The 21,357-nt window shown below is 35.4% G+C and overlaps 1 protein-coding gene across 1 annotated transcript; it reads left to right on the top strand.

Moving 5' to 3' along the window:
- Positions 1 to 406: 406 nt before the first annotated feature.
- LOC109112818 (sodium channel subunit beta-4-like) lies at positions 407 to 20,963 on the top strand. Its single transcript, XM_042770983.1, has 5 exons — positions 407 to 1,002; positions 15,074 to 15,237; positions 15,356 to 15,575; positions 15,784 to 15,913; positions 16,327 to 20,963. Exons 1-5 carry the CDS (start codon positions 912 to 914, stop codon positions 16,418 to 16,420), a joined length of 699 nt encoding a protein of 232 aa, XP_042626917.1. The 5' UTR covers positions 407 to 911; the 3' UTR covers positions 16,421 to 20,963.
- The last annotated feature ends 394 nt before the right edge of the window (positions 20,964 to 21,357 follow it).

Below are 21,357 nucleotides of genomic sequence, written 5' to 3'. Positions count from 1 at the left end.
TTGTCCCCACATTTTAAATAATGTTTAATTTCTGACCTTGCTCCTGGGATGTGAAAGAGCAACCTCTGAGCAATGAAATATTTTTGTGGGGATAACTTAGAAAGAAAAAGTAGGGAGGGCAAAATACAGAAGGCAGCAGTAAATGTAAAATAATGAGAACAGAACAGACGGAACTGAAGAAATCATACAACCGATACTGAAACAGATATGGGCAGAAAGAAAGAATCCTATACTCACAAGCACAGGCTATAAACGGTCACACTGAAGGTTTTATGATCTCCACAGATGTGATTAGTCTAAAAGACAGCACCCCCCCCCCCCCCAACATACACCCATCCCCACCTCATACACTCTCCCACCCTCCCTTATTTTTCTCCGTCTTTCTCTCTCTCCCTCTCACTCATCCCGTGCCTCTGCAGTGGCTCATTCTTTCCTGCACCGGCTACAGACACACACCGCCCCCCCTCCACCCCTCCTCTGGCCACTCATCCCAGCATGCGGCACCTATTCAGGGGTAAGACCGACAGTCTCTTCCCCAGACTGAAAGTGGAGGGCTGCAGCTGCTGCTGAATGAATGCAGCGTTTTCTGCGTCTACAACCACGGTGAGTGAGAAAGAGTATCAGCGAGACACTGCCGGCAACTGAGAGCCACTGATCTGAAGATCAAGCAACGAATCAGGTGCTGCCTCCGTATTTCTTGCTCTCTAGTTCCCTCTTCCTCCCTTATCAGGACACACTGCAAAGGAGGATCAAGGACAGGGAGATACTCCGCAAGACTTCCCCAGCTGAAAGTCTTGTCTTTCTGTTTTGATTTCCTGCCGGGTCCTGTGTGGCCCCTCCCACCCAAAACGTACTGAACAGCGGAGAACTCAACCAGGGACAGACAGGCACAAGTGGGCAGACAGACTGACATGGAGTTGCAAAATAAACGATCATTTTTGCACAGGTGTGCGCGGTCTGGTGATTTAGTCCATGCCGGTCTGGTCATCACACTTCTGATTGGTGAGTCTCTTGCAATCATTCCCCTGCTATACCAACCTTGTCCCTCTCTCTAGCTGTTTACTCTTGAGCCCACCGTCCTACGCTTTCGTAGTGGGTGGCTGCAAAAATGCTGCAGTTTTTGCATGGCTTACACAAGTCGAGAGGACCAAACAAGCTGGGTTATACTTGTTGCTGTTTGTGGAGGTTGATTTATTGAAACATCTCAAGTTTCTAAGTCTCGAGAAGCTACAGACTGGGAGGATCAGGATCCTTCAGGATCCTACCTCTTGTCAAAGAGAGCTATAGAGGGTGGGGAAAAAAATCACGTAAAGTGTCAGTACCTGGTACACATCAAGAGACATTTTAAATTGGCTGATATCGATGGTGATCATTAGACACACTTGTGCAGTTTGGTCTATGTTCATGTTTAACATTTTCATCGCCAACGGATTAAGTTTATCTCATTAAGTGACTAATATTCTCTGGTGATTTGCCTTTTCTTTTCAATTGTCCTTCCAGCCTTGCATGTCCATTTTACTCTTAAAAATCGGGGTGTAACTAAATAGAGTTTGAGGGGGAACAAGTCCTCCCCCGATTTTCATATTAGCGGCCAGTTGATAAGGGTTTTTCAATGACTGATTCTTGTACTTCTTGTACATATGGTACCCCAGATCTTGAACATTTTGGTTACAGTCATGAAAAAGCCTTTACAGTATTTATCTTTTTTGCACTTACGTTTTACATCAACATCTGATGATCTCACTGTACAAGACATTCGCTTTACCTTAGCTGCAGGATGTTTGTGGGACGTGTGGCTTTCTGCTTTAGAGTGTCTTTATGATGTATTGTGCTGTGCGGGTCTTGAATCACACTGCACAACAGTATGCTGAGCTAACTGAATTTTGCCACTGAATTACATTAATTCTTATGAGCAGGTGGGCCTGATTCTTTCAAGCTAACCCCATCCCCTTTTTCCTTTACTGCTTGTGAAGATGAATTAAAGGCCATTAAACTAGGCCATTTTCACTCTCTCATTCATAGCATGAACTCAGGCAGTTAATATGCATCCTCTGCAGAGTTCCTAGTGGACTCGGGGAGGTATGATGTATTGTTATATGTTCGCGGCACATCCGTCAGGTTATGAGAAGTAAGGGGCAAACTTAGGGGCCACTTAGGGGCGAATCATCATCCTGACAAATTACAGTTTTCCTGGTGGTTTGATTACAATTTGTCCTGTCGGTGTGCCTGCAGTTGATAGAATGTGAGGTTAATTGCGATATAAACAACCCATATAGCCCATAAAATTCATATATTATCAGAGTTAATCAGATCCATGTCTGTAAGAAGAAAAAAAACACATTGTTTAAAAGCCTATAGTATTTAATACTTATGAAACCGAAGAATTGATACTTCACCAGTCCTGTGAAAAAAAGAGGATTTACATACCTGTCAAGGTGAAGCCAATCGGCTTTGACAATGATTATGCGCTGAGACTTTTTAGTGGCAGGGGAATACGCAGAGGCCTGGAAGATCTTGAAAGACAGAGAAGTGAAATGGTAAAAATGGCTCTTAAAACCGTTCTGTAAGTACAATACAGATGTCTAATAGTACTAAATCAACATTGATTGTATTAAATGTCAACACAGTTTGTCCTGTGCAATCTGTAGGTAAATAAACAAGTGGATAAGAGTAAGGCTCTATAAATAGTCCAAGAGCACACGTGTGTAATGTCATGGCATGCAGAGCGTGTAAAGAGCAGTTGTGGTATCTCCTCTACTGTCACTAGTTCCTCACACCTCAAAGTGATTAGGACAAACATGATTAGGAGCTCACGTCTGAAACCTTGAGCAGAACCTTTATCATCACTGAAAATTAGCAACATAACTAAACAGGACCCACTTGATTACATGGCCAGTATCTTACTTATAAGTAGTGGCTGTCAGTGTTGCCAGCTTCGCAACAGCTGCTAGATTTAGTGACCTTTCATACCCCTTTTAGCAACTTCTTTCAAAAGGCACACACAACAAATCTAGCAACTTTCTTTAGCTTCTTCCTTTCCCCTGTTTTGTGCATTTAATGCATGTATGAGATACAAACATGTCAGGCAATGTTGTAGTTATAAATCAGGATTTTAGCAGTGCATAAATGCAGCTTGGAAGAAACCGTCATAATGGGTTGCATTTCAGTCACTATTTCATACTCATTCCACAAAAAGAGACAGATATGTAAATGAGAACAGCTTTATTGGGAATTCGGATGTTTTAAAATACAGTATGTGAGCACAGATGTTAAGAGCTGACTCTAGGCAGAATGCAATTCTAGAATGATGACGTCATGGACATGCTAATAAGCACATGACATCATCTAGCGATATTTAGCCATTTTTCAAGGAGGCTTTAGCTGCTTTTCATTGAACATTTGTTGCAGTCAATTCTTGAACTTTTTACTTATGCCCACAGTCTGTGTGTGGACATTCTCTACACCGCTTTTTTTTTTTTTTTTTTTTTTCATAACAGCAATTTATGAATTAAAATAACCATTTTAACATTCAAAGGCTGTTTAACATTTAAAGATTTTATTTACAGATAATATAAAATAACATTGTACTTAAGAGTATACAGAAATAAAGGGGACACATTGTAATCAAAGTTTACAGAGTTTATTTGCGTGACTACAAAATAGCAGCCCTCTGACCACCAGCTGGACTGACTGGCCTTACAGAGACTTTGGTTTAATCCAACAGTAAGAGCTGCCGGCTCTGAAGTATGTTCATGATATGCTGATGTCACAGGCTGTTCTGAACCAGACATGGAGTCCTGTTACAGAGAGTAGATATAGTTAGACATCACTCTCCTCTCTCTTCCTCTCACTCAACTTCTCTTTCTTTCTCCCTCCATTCCCCATTTGTCCTGTTAAGTTGCAATATGAACCTAATACCACTGCACATTAAGGTTTGTGGTATGTATTATGGGTATTGATTCTCTATAAGGGGTGGAAGGTGAGGTATAGAAATTTCTAAATGCACTTTATTTATTTATTTATTTATTTATTTATTTATTTATTTATTTATTTATTTAAATACACTTAAGTTACATCTAACAAAACATCCACTTTTTTTGTTGTAATGCATTGCTGGGTAAAAATATCCTTTACTGATCAACCCAATATCAATTCCTAAACTACAAGGAGTTACAAACCAAGAGCTTGTGAATCAGAATCAACTCAGTTGTGACATTGTGCCAATACCCAGTCATATATGAAACCCAATAAACATTGACACATCTAAATCAAAATAAATTTTTCAACTCACAAACTATTCAAAAACAAATAAATAACTCATTTTTTGGCATCTTATGACCGATTGTAAAACATCTGAATATCTGATGTATCTCACTGTCCAAATAAATGAACAGCACACACATATAATCAATCAGTCTTTAATTGAAATGGTCACTATCAAATTTAAACAAACATTCATACATACATTTTAAATGAACTTTACAGAATCAAATTTATAATAATAATAATAATAAATGTCCCTGCACCTGTCAACATAAAAATATAATAATAATAATAATAATAATAATAATAATAATAATAATAAATGTCCCTGCACCTGTCAATATATATATATATATATATTGAATCATATATTAACACAATATATATTAACACAATCTTATAGTGTTTCTGTAGCTCAAGTGGTAGAGCATTGTGTTAACAAGTTCAAGGTTGGGGGTTTGATCCCTGGAAACACATGATAGGTAAAAATTGATAGCCTGAATGCACTGTAAGTCGCTTTGGATAAAAGTGTCTGCTAAATGCATATATATATATACAAATATATATATATATATATATATTTCAACATATAACACATTTTGACATTTTAGCATAGCTCACTACTATAACACATATAAGATCAAATGAAACTAAATCTGTTAACAACTGTTACATTATTTGCTGTCTTTCCTTGACTCTGCAGTGAGGAACTTTAACTTATAGTCAAGGGAATGGCTTGTCAGAGATAGAGATAATGAGATATGATAGCTGGCTGAAAATTGGTGGCCTGAATAAGGGAGAGAGAAAGATGTTTATGAGGGGCAGAGTGATGGGAGAAAGGGGGGTTGTTTGCTTTAATTAGTTTTGTTCTCTGGAGTGATACTCAGTGGAATTAGTGGGTGTAGATTTAAGGGGAAGATCTGATTATTATGAAACAGATCTATGACTCAATAATATCATTCTCTTTTAAACTTTTAAGTTCTAATTTAAGAATGCATAAGATTTTATTTATTTATTTATTTATTTATTTATTTATTTATTTATTTATTTATTTATTTATTTATTTATTGGCAAGTCTAAAATTTGATCAATTTATGGGCTTTTAACAAACACCTTTATTTAATTAATTAAATATTTTTAATAACAATTCATATTTTTAAATTACATATTATTACATTTAATTATCAAAATGTATAATTATACTATGCTAATATAGTCTGAAGCAGTGTTGTTTGTTATCATTATACTACTGCAGTACTTTTCTATTTTAGTTTTAGTGATTTTAGGTGTTTTTGCCATTTTAAATATAGGGTACAACAAGGCTAATATATATATATATATATATATATATATATATATATATATATATATATATATGTTGCTCCATTATTGTTCAATATATATATTTGAACAATAATGGAGCAACATATTTTGTGTGAAAATAAATCATTCAAATAAATCATTCAAGTTGTATATATATTGTATATAAATGTATGAGGTGGCAAGAGGGGCCTTTTACAAAACACACGGTGTAAAAGGCTTACAGTATACATACAAATACTTAGAGATAATTTGGTCCTGGACATTAAAATAAAATTTTTTTTTTTTTTTTTTTTTTTTTTTACATTTTCATTGACTTATGATTTATTATTTCAGAGTTTTACTCTTTGGCAAACCTGAGCGCAGTCTGAGACACTAAACTTCTAGTGTGACGTGAGTTTACTGAGGTCTCAAGAGAGCAATATGGGAAGTAGAATCTACAAGAGAATCTAGAAGATATCTAGAGTAATTTATTTAGATAAGACATCTCGTTGTTCAGTCTTTTCTTTTCTATGGGAATCTACATGACTAAAAATATAATAATAATAATAATAATAATAATAATAATAATAATAATAATAATAATAATAATAATAATAATAATAATAATAATAATAAACAAGCTGGACCAAATGTTTGCAAGTCATCCATCAAATAAATATGGAAACCACTTGACAAAGTGGCTTGTGGATATATGATCAGAAAGATGAGCTCCCCATCTCAGTGCAATGCTGCAGTCAATACATTAAAAGAGAAAAGGGCCAGTGCATTACTGTAAACCGTAGCTCCTTCCTCTTTTCCTGTAGACTGCACTCAGAGTTTCTCAGGGGGAATTAGGGCCAATGGAAAGAAATGGGGTGAATGGAGGTAAAGAGAGAAGAAAAACAGTTGGATGTTAAGTAATGTTAACATTCCATTTTGACTACTTAAACTCACCAAAATAATTCAACTAATTTAAACTTCCATTCATTTTAATATTATTTAAGTTGATATTTGATCAGCCAATCTGATTATACTTAAAAATTTTATGCTGCAACTAAACTTGTTTTTTTTTAAAATCAAAAATATATACACATATATTTATTTTATTTTAATTTAATTTATTTTATTTTAATTTAATTTAATTTAATTTAATTTTATTATATTTTATTTTATTTTAGAGTTCTGAGGTAAGGAATTGTGGGTACATAACAGTTAAAGTACAGAGGGGGCAAGGTGAAGTTTAGAGATATTCACTTAAGTATGGAAATAAAGTTTTTGGCATTATTTTTAAACAAAATCTTTCCATATGTAAGTCACAATATGGAGATGGGGGGGGCGGGTACCAATTAAACTGTTTAAAATGCATTTAAAGGATTCTATACCTCTCTATTGTGTTGTAGGTAAAAATGCAAAACAACTAAAGTCACACTAAAAGTAATTTACAACAAATATTGTTGTAAGTATAATAATGTGCCAATAAAATATTTAAAGGTGATTTAAAGCTTTTCTCTGGGATTTTCAAAGGCACATAAATATAACACCGTGGCTTGGCTTGAAATCCAATTTTAAACATATTTTACAGTACCAATTTTTATGTGCCCTTGAAGGGCACTTCGGGATGGGGACACCATTTGTAGGGACATTCCAAATGAATCCCTTCACAAAGGACCCTTCCAGAAGTCTGTTAGCAAAGGGAACATGCGATGGTCACTCCACGGAAGTGATTTCCATTTGTGATCATGTGATCTTTGGTTAGGAGATCTTGAGATGCTTTTTAAAGGTTGATTTAGACAAATTATATTTGTCTGTTTTAAAGTAATACAAAATATTTTTTGTCAGTGATAGAATGATTTAAGACTGTAGTTTAAGCAAGTTCAACCAAGTTTAGTTTAAAAAGTTGAAGAGTAAATAAGACACAGTTAGACAGTATTTAAATAAAATAATAATAAGAAGAAATAATTATTTGCAACAACTGATGGAGTGATGAATGCTGCACACACACTCAGCATTGTCAAGGTAACATTTTGTTAGTCATTCCCTTCGCCAAGGGAGTTCCAAACACTTATATAATACAGTAATGCACTACACCCTTCAAAGAAACACTTCAAGGGCTCTGCCCTTCGAAGGGAGTGGGGCATAGAGATGCTCACTTTCGTTTGGAATTAGCCCCTGGTTGCTACAGTAACACACAGCATTCTGAGATGCACACTTAGGACTGTGCATACGCACTGGCTGGTCTAACCTGAAAAATAAGCTTTTTTAAATACTACCTGAGCAAAAGAAACAACAATTATGAGACAGTTGTTGTCTGATTTCATTGGTGATTTCAAAAATGAAACTTAATTTGGTGAACAGTTTTGGAGAATTTGATGTTTCCCCATTCAGAGCAATAGGAGCTGCACATTTCAGGCATTTCAAAGATGGCTGCCGAATGAACTTACCTTAAAGTGACTTTGGCAATATGCATCAGACGTTCAGTCAGTGGTCTGTGGGTGTGACATCTGAGGCTGAGACTATGGGTGAATTCTAAATGGAAGTGAGCATCCCTTTGCCCAACTTCCTTTAAAGTGCAGAGCCCTTGGAGTGTGTTCTTTAAAGGGGGAAGGACATTATTGTCTCGGATAAGCGTTTGGAACTCCCTTGGCATAGGAAATGATTGACCAAATGTTACCTTGACAACGCTGCACATGCTTATTATTATCATTTTATTCAAATACTGTCTATTTGTGTCTTATTTACTATTAAACTTTTCAAACTAAACTTGCTTAAACTTGCTTGCAGTACCGTGTTGAATCATATTCCTATCACTGACGCAAACTATTTTGTATTACATTAAAATAAAAACAAATTTAATTAGCCTGTTCTATTTACGTTTGTATGTGCCTATCCAAATTTACTTTAAAATGCATCGCAAGATTTACTAACCGAAGATCACATGATCACAAATGGAAATCACTTTCATGAAGTGACCATTGCAACGGACTTCTGCAAGTGCCCTATAATGTCTGTTGGATACTGATTGGATGTCAGTGTTTCACCAGCTGGAAAAAAATCATTCTGAAAATGAAGTTAATGCATCACAGATCCACCCAGAGGCCAGGCTTTATGAACTCTCTCAATCTGCAATGGTTTTGATAATGCCATCGCGGCCTATATGGCATGTCACCCGCACCAAATGGTCAGAGTGAATATACAGGGTGCCTCGATTCACTCTATAAATGAAATAGGACCCCAAGGACAGCTGTGGTCAACTGCCAGCAGACAAAGGCAATAAATTTAACAACAGAGAGCTAGAGAGTGGGGGAGATGGGGTTCAGGTATTGTATTCTTAAAATGATGTTGGCTTTTAATTAAATTCCACAGTGACTGAATGAAAACATTGTAGGGATTAATAATTAAGTTGAGGGATTTATCCAAACATGATGGCAGTGAAAATGATGAAACGGAATTGAGGATATGGGAATGAAGGTTAGAGTATAATTAAAACAGCTTTTAGATTCCATGCACTAAGTCTTGTGATGGACACACACAAGTAATCCGCCGATTTAGTCATCATTTCTTTCCATGAGGTTTCTAATGTTGGTATTCCTTGTAAGTCTGCTAAATGTATAAAATTACATTTGCAGAGCAAGGAACAGCACAGTTTGGCAGACTTTCCCCTATGAGCATTCCGTCTTGTGGTGTTTAGCAAAAATAACATCTATCCTGCTTCCTCCCCATTAGGTGGGTAGAGTACTATGTGAGCTGATCCACATTGCTGAAGGTATGCTATCCACAGCAATGAGAGGTCTTGTTCATCATTTGTTCCAAGGTTTCTGTGGTTAGATTAATTACCAAAACCACTGGGCTGTTAAGTCATTAATTGTTTTCTATGGAAAGCAATAAAACGATTTGCCGGATTGCAGAGAAAAAGACATGTGCTTCTGTAATAGGTGCCAAAATAGATAGTTGCATTTTTCTCAATTTCACATTTTCTGCACTAATAAAAATTGCAGGCCTATTAATTTATGTTGTGTCAATTATGTTGGGCTAACAGTATACTAACAATGCACAAGACACTTCAGTCATTTACTGTTGTTGAAGGAATTTACAAATCCAGCCATTTTACTAGAAACCCATTCAATCTGGAATTTTGCAAGAGAGAGCGAAAGATTTCCCCACGCAGATTTTACAACATGATCAAGTACGACATGCAGATTCGCTACAGTATTGACAATAGACACTGGGATTTTTTGCCAAAATCTTGCCGAAAATGTGACTGCACCTTAAGACATGCAAACAACATGCCAACAATGTGCTAAAACATGCTAGAAACATGCTAGAAACATGTTGAAACAGTTAGGACTGTGTTAAAACATGCTAGGAACGTGTTAGCAAAAACCGTAAAACATGATATAGAATCCCAGAAACATTTGAGAAACATGCTAATAATTTGATAAAACGTTCTATAAACATGGTAGCAACAAGCGCTATAGTAGCATGATAAATCATGTTAGCAATGTCTATTATCAAATGCTAAAACATGTTATCTTAAAACATGTTGGACACATGGGTCACACTTTATTTTAAGATCCAATTCTCGCTATTAACAAACAATTAACTACAATTTTTGCCTCAGTAAACTCCTAATTTGCTGCTTATTAATATTTATAAGGTACTTGATAAGTTTAGGTATTGGATAGGATTAGGGATGTAGAAGGGTGTCTATCTGTCTAATCTTCAAACCCTAAAATAAATTAATTAATTAAAATGTAGTTAGTTAAGGGACATCAGCCGTACTTATGCTGCTTTTCATTATTATTATTATTATTATTATTATTATTATTATTATTATTATTATTATTATTATTAAAAAAATACAATAAATGCTTCTTGTCTCATTTCTCAAAATCTTCATGAAAAACTAAAATACTATTTTTGGTATGACACGTTTAAATCAGATCAGAACATAAAGTTGACCAAAGGACAGAGACCTCAAAAATTGATAGAAACATATTTTGAATTTATTTTATTATGAGAGAAAAGGAGAGGTAAGGAATTGTGGGTACATCCATCTGACAGTATCAGAGGTGTGCATGTGAAGTTTAGAGATATCACTTGTAAGTCAATGTGATTACAGTTTTTGAGGCATGGCCTTGGTGAAGCTGTTAACCTCATCAATGAATAATTGCCTTATAATGGCTGGTCTTCCATCTTCCATGAGAGAGCTATAGGGATCAATAGCCAGAAAGCAGCAGACAAGAGGCAGGCATGGCCTTGGTGAAGCTGTTATCTTCCTTGAACCCTGCTCTTAACCACCAGCTTTATCTATTGTGCTGTACAAGGCTATTTGATCATAACACACCATAACCTACTTTTTCACAATTTCTAAAAACTCCTACAAAAATAATAAAATAAAAAAAGAAATTCAGAAATATATAGAGAAAAAAAATATTGCATGTCGCACCACAGAGATGTCAAGTCAACTACATTTGAAAACTACAAAAAGTAAGAACATCACAGAATATCTTGCTGTATGACCACATGATCAGATTCACTGTGAAATTAAATACTGGATGCATTTATAAATAGTCCTTCCCACAGTGGCTCTCAGACACATGCTACAAATACCAGAGCTGAGGTCAGAAAACAACTCTGCATAAAACAACTAATCACTCCACATGTGAAATACTCTTAATGTAATGAAACAAATAATGTAACAAGTTTGTGAACTGTTATGCATCATGTTGGCACATTAGCACATACTGTAGGGTAAGATACAAATAGCCTATGGCAAGCTGAATTATTTTATTATTTTATTTTATTATTTAAATGTACTAGTATCTATTTTCATGCTAGTACTTAGTTTTTTAGACACAATAATATATAAAAAGTTAAAAACCAATTTCTAATACTAGCTATTCTTTATCTACTAAAATAAAAATATATATCCCAAACTATAGATTCTTAATAACAAAAAATAATACTTATCCCAATAAGAAAAAAGGGAGTTCCAAACACTTTAATAATTATGCTTTACTTGTTAAGAAAAAAAAAATGATCGGCTATACTTTTTTTTCGTTAGTAACCTGGGGCATAGAGGATGCTGACTTTCGTTTTGAATTAGCCCCTGGTTGCTTTTCATGACATACAGCATTCTGATATGCACACTTAGGACTATATATATATACTTATATATATAACCTATAAATCTGCTTTTTTTATATATACCTGATAAAATAGAAACAATTTTTTATTTTTTTTTTTTTGTATTTATTTATTTTTTTATTTTTAAAAATGGGGAAATAAATACATTAATGAACCATCATGAAGCTGTTGGCTGGAGATGAGACAAATGATACAAATGATAGTCAAAACAATCAAAACAAATAAAATACAAAAATTGAAAACAAATAAAATAAATTCAAATATACAGGTCCTTCTCAAAAAATTAGCATATTGTGGAGTATATGAGAGAAAAAGTTCATTATTTTCCATAATGTCATGATAAAAATCTGAACTTTCATATTTTGTGCATTCATTGCACATTCAACTGAAATATTTCAGGTCTTTTATTGTTTTTTGATACTGAGATTTTGGCATACCTCATCATGAAAATTGCCAAAATTCCTATCTCAAAATTAGCATCCATGAAAAGGTTCTCTAAACGAGCTATTAACCTAAGCATCTGACAAGAATTAACTCTAAACAAGCTGCAAATCTTCCTGAACCCTGCTCTTAAAAACTCCCAGCCTTTTCATTGTGCTCAAAACCGCAATCATGGGTAAGACTGCCGACCTTACTGCTGTCCAGAAGGCCATCATCAAACACCCTATACAAGCGAGAGGTAAGACACAAAGAAATTTCTGAACAAACAGTCCCCACACAGATTTATCAATCAAGGACCTACCTAAGCAATCAACTGACTCAGTACTAGAAAAAAAAACATCCAAACCCACACAGCACATGCGCTTTCTAACCAAAAAAAAAACAACCACACCCCTGCCTGACCTGGGCTACAGAGAAGCAGCACTGGACTGTTTTATAAAGTGGTCCAAAGTACTTTTTTCGGATGAAAGCAAATTTTTGCATGTCATTCGGAAATCAAGGTGCCAGAGTCAGGAGGAAGAACTGGGGAGAAGGAAATGCCAAAATGGCCTCTTTTTCCAGTGTCAATTTAAGAAACAGTCAAGTTTGTGAACTGGGGTGCCATGTCAGCTGGCTGGTGTAGGTCCACTGTAGGGTAAGATCAAGGGCCTAGGGTCAAGCTGCATTAGCTATTATTTTATTTTTTTATTTAAATGCACTAGTCATGCTTCCATCTGCTAGAAAAGCTTAGTGGAGATGAAGATTTTGTTTTTCATTCAACCTGACACCTGCTCACAGTGCCAAAACCACTGGTATATGGTTTACTGGACCATGGTATTACTGTGCTTTTTGGCCTTTAACTCTCTGCTCACCTGACATGTTAGAGAATCTGTTGAATATTAATGTGAAGATGAAGTTGAGAGCTGCAATGAACACTCTGGATGAGGTTAAGGCCGCTATCGAAGACTCCTGGGCCTCCATAACACCTCAGCAGTGCCACAGGCTGATTGCCTCCATGCCACGCTGCATTGAAGCAGTCATTTCTGCAAAAGGATTCCCCACCAAGTATTGAGATTAGAACTGAACATAATTATTCAGAAGGTATTGACTTTTTTTCTATTAAAAACACTTTTACTTTTATTGGTCGGATGAAATATGCTAATTTTTTGAGATAGGAATTTTGGTTTTCATGAGCTGTATGCCAATGTCATCAGTATTAAAACAATAAAAGACCTGAAATATTTCAGTTGGTGTGCATGAATCTAAATATATGAAAGTTTAATTTTTATCATTACATTATGGAAAATAATGAACTTTTTCACAATATGCTAATTTTTTGAGAAGGACCTGTATATTACACTGTGGTTGTTTGGCTGGTGTGCATGACTTAGTTTCTAGATCTATTTGTTGTTGGTTTATTTTTGTAATTTTGGTTTATGTTGTAACTGTTGTTTTATATTTGTCGAGCATCACCATTGTTGTGTTTTTTATGTCAATTATTGATGTCACATCTTTTAATGATGTATCAGCAGTTGCTTCACTATTGTGAAAGAACCATCCACAAACATCCATCAATAAAAGACACTGATCTCACAGTAAATTTCTGACTACAGTAATTTATTATAAAATAATGCTCTTTTTAATCCTGTAAATTCCTGGCAACCATATTTTACAGTTTACCATTGAAATATAATACTAGTATCTAATAAATAGTATCTATTTCATTTAGGTACTACTGTATATCTAATGAATAAGTACTAGTATGTTTTAAAAAGGTACTAATACCTAAAGAAAATACGCACTAGTAGCTAATTAATAAGTACTAGTACATAATGGAAAAGATACTACTATCTAAAAATAAGTACTAGTAGCAAGAAAATAGATACTAGTAGTTTTAAAACATTAAAAGTTAAACGGATTGCCGTAAACAGCCTCTGTTCTGTTCCTTGTGTCTGTCATAAATGCTCTCTTTTCAGTGTTTGGAGAATAGGCTGGTCACACACTCAAGTCCTGTTTTGAGAATGTTTCTGTCAGTTCTTTTGTAAAAGAAAGCTGTTGATAAAACACTGAGCAAGGCAACAAGTGCGATGTAACCAAAGACTGCCTCCTCTCGCTATCTTTATCAGTCTCCTGAGATTTAAACGCCCTTTTATAGCCATGAGTGTTTACTATAAGCAAAGGATTACAATGAACTGAATCAAAAACTGAAACAAAAGCATTAGTATTAAAACTGATGGTAAAACAAATCTAATATGTAAAAACAAACCATGAAGAAAAAAAAAAGTCTCACAAAGGCTGTATTTATTTGAACATTTGATCAATAATAAAATAGTATTATTATATATTATTACAATTTAGAAAAAAGCTATTTCTATTTTATTATATTATGAAATGTAATTAATTCCTGTCATGGCAAGGCTGAATTTTTACTCTGGTACTCAGTGCCACATGATGCTTCAGAAATCATTATAATATGATGATTTGCTGCTCAAGAAACATGTCTTATTATTATTAATATTGAAAAGGTTTTCTATACTGTATTTTTTTTTTTTTTTTGTGAAAACTGTTATTTATTTCTTTATTTGTTTCTTTATTTCTTTATTTATTGTTTGTTTGATGAATAGAAAGTACATTACACAGGATATGTGAGTATTGGTTGCTAATGTATTGTGAATACTGAGTATTTGGATATTGTACTCATTTGGCAAACTGCTTTATTATGCATAGTAGGGAAGTACACTTTTTGGATTTCGTACACACACACACACACACACACACACACACACACACACACACACACACACACACACACACACACACACACACATCTAGAGATGTACTATCAACCATATTAATGTCTCTCAATCACTGATTATTGTTCTTGTTAGGAAAAGTATTTGCTGGCTTGATGATTGGTGCTCATTTCTTCCATTTCTCTCAGGAGTGTGGTACGCTCAGGCATTGGAGGTGAATACTGGGAAGGTCCATTTCATAGAAGTGATGAATGGAAGTTCAGTACTCTTACCCTGCACTTATGCCAGCTGCATTGGCATTCAAAACCTTTACTTCAACTGGCAGTTCAAGGACAATGGGACATTGGTTAAGGTGAGAGATTTAGCTGTGTCTCAAACATACTTGTTTTCATGCAGTTCATGCAAACAAAAGGTGTGGATTAATTGTCCAAATACTCTCTGATGGCACTGTCTATGATCCTTTCCCTCAGCTCTGTGAGGCCATAATCCCAGCAGAAGGAATAGAACCCAATGTGAAAATCCATCATGAGCGGGTGGAGTTTGTTGGCTCCAGCAAACAGAGTAACATCTCCATCTTACTGCATAACGTCACCTTTGAGGACCAAGGACAGTACATCTGCTTCGCCCGCAACCCCAAGGAGAAGGACCGCAATCATAGTGCAGTTTTCACTCTTTATGTGGTGGACGAATGTGAGTCTCCATATTCCATTTTACAAAAAGGCCTCAAGTGTGCCCCCCCCCCCCCCCCCCCCCCCCCACCCACCGACCCCCCCCCCCACACCTATCAACACACCTCAGCCACCCCCCCCCGCCCCCCGCCCCTCACCCCCCCCCCCCCCCCCCATTACGTTTGGTGTTTACCCACTCAGATCTTCTCAATATGTTACTGTCTTCGCAGTGAAAGAGGTGGACAACACATTAACCATCATCATTGTGTCCGTGCTTGGAGGGGTCATAGGTCTGATCATTCTCATCATGGTGGTGAAAGCTGTAGTCCTCGCCATTCTAAACAAGGTCCAGGAGAAGAAGTAAGTTTTACCCTGGGCAAAAACTTTACAGTAATGAAACTTCCCATAGTTTTTATGGCTAGACAAAAAAACAAATGAACACATTTTAACCTGCCCTTGTTTTCTAATTGGATACTTGGTAGATATTTAGCTACTAGATACTATACTTGGTATGTTAAACACATGATATTTTGATGGATGGATGGACAAATATATGAATAGATGTCATATAGAAGACACCTTGGGATGCTCATCTTCCATTCTCTATATCCAACATAATATAAATTAAACATAAAATAAATCAATAAATCAAAACACAGTAAAGTCAAGAAGCTTACGGCTGGTTAGCTCAGCAAATCAAGTGACAAATTTGCAACCACACTCATATTTGTCATTGATCCTACAATGTTTGTCATTTTTCCTCTTTCTTATAGTAAAGAGTGCCTTGTGAGCTCTTCAGGGAATGACAATACAGAAAATGGTCTCCCGGGATCCAAAGCAGACAGCAAACCGACACCAAAAGCATGAAAAGAGCATGTGTGTGTATATATATGAGCATATGTATACAGTACATGCATAACAGAATCATTAACAGAATGAAAGAAAGTCATAATAATGGACAGTTTTATTCTCTTTATCTCATGAGAAAAAAAATGCTATGTGGAAATATATATTTTAGATTGTGCTTAATGAAAAATACAAAGTGCTGCAGGCTGGATCACACACACTGGACTGAAGCGGCATACAAATATTCAGATAGCAGATGATAGGAGATGCTTCGGTGTGCTTGCATTTTGTTCTTGTCTGTGAGACACAGCACACACACACACTGCCTTCTTCACGAACTGCCATATCCTCAACAGCACAAGACCCACATAACGAAACACATCTTCAAACTGCATTCCAAAATATCCTGAGGTGGAATCTCAGTAGCAAAACTAACTCAGAAACACCTTTCTGGGAAAATATTAAATAATTTACATATACACACCATGGGTGCCTCTTTAAATTGGAATATGTTTACCACCAATTCAAGCAGCTAACTGAGTCTGATTATTAACCACTCCCACTAATTTTACAAGGGATATTGAGGTCATAAAGAGCAGGATGCAGATGCACTTGAAGGCCAGAATCACACTTGATGCAATAGCACCTCTTGTGGCAATGCTGATAATACAACACAAACCTGCAGTACATTATGGACGACACATTTCAAGTTTGAAAATTAGGTTGTGTAGAGTATTTTTCATGCCTAAAAGCTGTCTAAAAAAAAAAAAAAATTACAAATTAAAAATTACAAAAAAATAAAAATCAGATAAGGGGTGTATATCCAGCATCCAGCCCAGCATGGTTTATTATATTTATTTACTATTCAGATATTTTTTTCTGCTTTAGATAAAACACAGGTGCCTGTAAACGCTTCAAGCTCCACAATAAATAAATACATTAAAATCCCTAGAAAATAAACACATTAAAATATAAAGACAATCCCCAGAAACCAACTCCCTGTAGAAAATGAATGATCTTTTGATGCTGCTTTCAACAAAATAACCAATAACTTTTCCTAATGCATGTGAACGATTTTATACAGTACATCTAGTGTACTATGTATCAATTTCTCCGAATTGTATTCTCCTGTCTATTCTCACATGACTGATCAATCTGTGCTCATTGTAAACAATGTTATCCTCACTAGTTCATCTTGTACGTATCCGACATACAGGCATGAAGGGCCACTGTAGTTAACTGGTAAAGCTTATCATGACATCCACACTTCACAGGACACAATACGGCCATTGTTGCTAACTGCTAATTTTGAATTTTGGCATCTGAACTAGCGAGCCAGCAACTTACAGTATGTGCCCTAAACTTCACCAATCCTCACAGATGCTATGCTAATACTTCTGTTTTCATATCATTGTAGAAATACACAAGTCTTCTGTGATAAAATATAATGAATTGTGATACCTCACATGCCTCTCAATGGCTAATTACAGTTCACATGTAACTAGCATTAGCATAAACCTCTCAAATCTTCTCATAGATGATCTTGATACGAATTCAAGAAAAATCACGAATGGCAGAAAATACCTGTGGGGTTTGTTAAATGTTCTGGAACTAGAACTATCTGGTTTAAGTATAAATGCATTGAAAAATTCATAACATGCGATGAATGTCACTTTGCGATTATGCCGCAAAAAAAATACAAATAAATTAATTAATAAAAAAAATGCAATGAAACCCTCGCTAGTCTTCCGCCATAACCCAAATATGAATGTACCAGTGGTTGTAGTTATGGCAGAGTTCAGAAGGGTCATTTCTGGGCACTTTATACATAAAGAGATACGTGACAGTGTTTTGAATGCTCATTGTATATGTAAAGAAAAGTATGAACGATGTAGAATTTATGGCAGGATATTTGAATATGTAGTTGAACAGCTGCAGTGGTGATATTAAGAATAGAGGAACAGGAATCATCTGTCTCTTTGAATGGCTAGATCTCTTATATGTGCACATATTAGCAGTCTTCCAAATCACTTGACTCTCTTTTAGAAATCAGGGGCTTTGGCAATCTCAACTGTTTGGGATGCTTTTGACAGAGCAGTGCGAAATCCTTATTATTGAAGACTTTAATTCCTTTAAACCGCGCCCATAGACGTGTGTTAAAATCAGCCGTGCTTTGGAGAAAGGGTTTGGTGCCGCTCTGTCTGTCAGATGCACTGTACAGTAATGTGGTTAGTGTTGAGTGTCCTCACTGTTTTCGAGCTGTTCACATGGCCTCTTTGATTCATTTTTGGCAGAATGTTTTAACATGTTATGCTTCTTACAGCTTGTTGCCTTTTGTCATTTGCAGCTGGTGTATTTATGATTAAACGGTCACATAAACAAGGAGATTACGTAGATCAGCAATACTGTAATAAAAAAAAGAAAGGAAAATGTAAAAAAAAAAATAATAATAATAAAATACATGACCGCCTAGGCTCTCGGGAATGACCTGTTGTATGCAAATGGGCAACTTGAACTTTTATTAGAGCTTCTTTTTTTATTTTTATTTTTTTGTTGTTGCTATGTTTAGCTGTTGTGTTAATCCAATTCCTGTTCTTCTTATTTTTTGTAACTTTTTTTTTTTTTTAATTATTAATATTTTTAATCAGATGTTTAATGATAATGAAGTAGTGTGGTGGTTCTCATCTGGTTTTGCTTTGCATTGGACATCAAGTGGCATAATAAATAAAGCTTGTCGTACAAAAGTAAACCATAATGTCTTCAAAATCAAGCATTGGAATTTCTTAAACTGGAAACTCCAAATATAGTATTTAATGTAGTTCTGTTCATGGTTTTGGAGGTCATATAACCTGTCCATGATGGAGTCTGTCTAATTTGACTTGCTTCTACCAAGTGGCAGGTAAAGATTTGCCGAAATACCAAAGAATTCTTTGCATGATTATTTGCCTATTTTGCTAGAATAATGCATTTAGCAGTATTTTTCATTCCATTTGTGCTGTAAAAACTGACCTCCAATCAATTTTTGGTTGGCAGCCAGTTGAGAACTACTGGTATAACGTGTACCTCTAGACACATAGATATCTTGGTCTGGTTGCTTATGTCTGCTGGAATGCTTGGCTCAGATCAACCAACTCTGGGCTTGTTAGTAATGTCTGGAAAGGAGAGCAGCTGCGCTGAAACAAGACTGCATAGCTGCAGTGTTGCAGTGCAAACCGCATCCTAAGAGTGCAGCACTGAGCCATGCATCTGCACACGTCAGGCTGTGTTTCTCTCTGGATCTGAAGGGTTATAGCAGGGAAACTAAACAAATAGGCCAACATACATTCAGCGTACTTCAATGCATGTCACATGTTACAGCTACTAATTTATGGTAAATATGTACAGCTGCATTTTCAGGCAGGCTGCTTGATCTTGATATAAACAAAATATGAGATATGGAATATAAAATGTCCTTTATATGCACAATTGTTCATCTTTATTTTGCAGTGGGAATTTGTTCTACTGTACTTACGTGGGCTGTCCAAAAACACCCTGCACTCTTTTAAAATGATTGTGCTATATTCATTGGAGAGTTTGTCTCACTCCAATCTGATCCCATTCAGGTAAAGATTGACCTTTTGTAAAGTAGAGTTACAAAATAATAGATATCAAAAAACTGGATTTCACTGCCTGGGTGACTCACTCTCACTGCCAAGCCAAGAGAGTGTGAAGACTGCAATGTGCTCCAACACATTCCAAGACACACTGTCTCCCTCTAGTGGATTTAAGACTTCCAACCTTTTTAAATGATCAAGATTTCCATAAGCACTGGCTATGTTTGGAAAGGCAAATTAGTATACTGCTTACTGCATACTGCGCAGTATACATTGAATACTATCTGTATTTTAAAAATAGTTTTAGATTTAATAATTGGAAATCCAGTAAAAACAGATATTAAACAGATATATATTTAATTGTGTAAAAGCTAACAGAAATAATTCTAGGAAAATAAATCAGACTGTAAATGGAAAGTTTTTGTCATTTTTATTGTTTGTAGGAGATGTTGTTTTAAATAATTGCATTTAGCTTTCATTTATTATTTTTTATTTATATTTGATTTGTTCAATTTGAGTAACTTTAGTACTTCAGCTTTAATTTAATCCAGTTAGCTGCTAAAGCAACATTATTCATTTTTACATTTTTAATAGTAATAAAACAAAATTATTGTTAATTTTTAACAATAACTACACATGCTGTATATTGAACATGTGAGCAAATGTTAAATGAAGCAGGGATTCCATACATGTTGAAAATCACATATTGCATACTGCAAAAATAATACTAGTGTTATACAAGCATGCTAATCCAAACCTAGCCATTGTATAAGGACACATGTAGAGCTTTTACGGGAGTGCACGAGTGTTCTTTGTGCACCACATAGTCTAGACAAATTTAAGATATTTTATTCCTATACGTAAACCAAGACAACAGCCTAAATATACAACTATCAAAGCTTCTTAAACACAAGCCCTGCTGTACCACCCATCAGTGCACCCAGGAGAACAGTCCTTTCATTTGAACTCCCTCTTCTGTACGTTCATAAGGGAACCAGTCAAATAATAGGCAACAAGGTCTGAATGGATAACATTTGAATACTAGTTTTGTGATTACTGGCTCTGACTGAGCACTTTAAACGCTTACAGACACACTTCATGTAGCCTACTCAGAAAAAAAAAAAGAACATGTATGTACAGCTTTTGTCTCGAAACTTCCCTTTGTACCAACATCTGGCATATTCCCTTATCATAACTATGCACCTCAGTAGATTTCTCTGGATCGTAAAGAATAAACTTAAAAAAATTATGAATATATAACTATGCGAAATAAAGGTTTGCAAAAAATATTACCAGTTGTGTTTGTTTGTTTGCCTGGTGGTGGAGTCATTGACGGAACTTGTTGTTTACCACTCTTCACTTTAT

Source organism: Cyprinus carpio, chromosome A15, assembly GCF_018340385.1.
Source record: "Cyprinus carpio isolate SPL01 chromosome A15, ASM1834038v1, whole genome shotgun sequence".
NCBI classification, from domain to species: Eukaryota; Metazoa; Chordata; class Actinopteri; order Cypriniformes; family Cyprinidae; genus Cyprinus; species Cyprinus carpio.
This window is presented reverse-complemented; position numbering and strand designations above follow the sequence as displayed.

Coding starts and splice junctions, on each gene's coding strand:
- LOC109112818 (XM_042770983.1), top strand. CDS start 912: ATGGAGTTGCAAAATAAACGATCATTTTTGCACAGGTGTGCGCGGTCT. Junction 1,003..15,073: donor GGTCATCACACTTCTGATTG/GTGAGTCTCTTG, acceptor CATTTCTCTCAG/GAGTGTGGTACGCTCAGGCA. Junction 15,576..15,783: donor TCTTTATGTGGTGGACGAAT/GTGAGTCTCCAT, acceptor CTGTCTTCGCAG/TGAAAGAGGTGGACAACACA.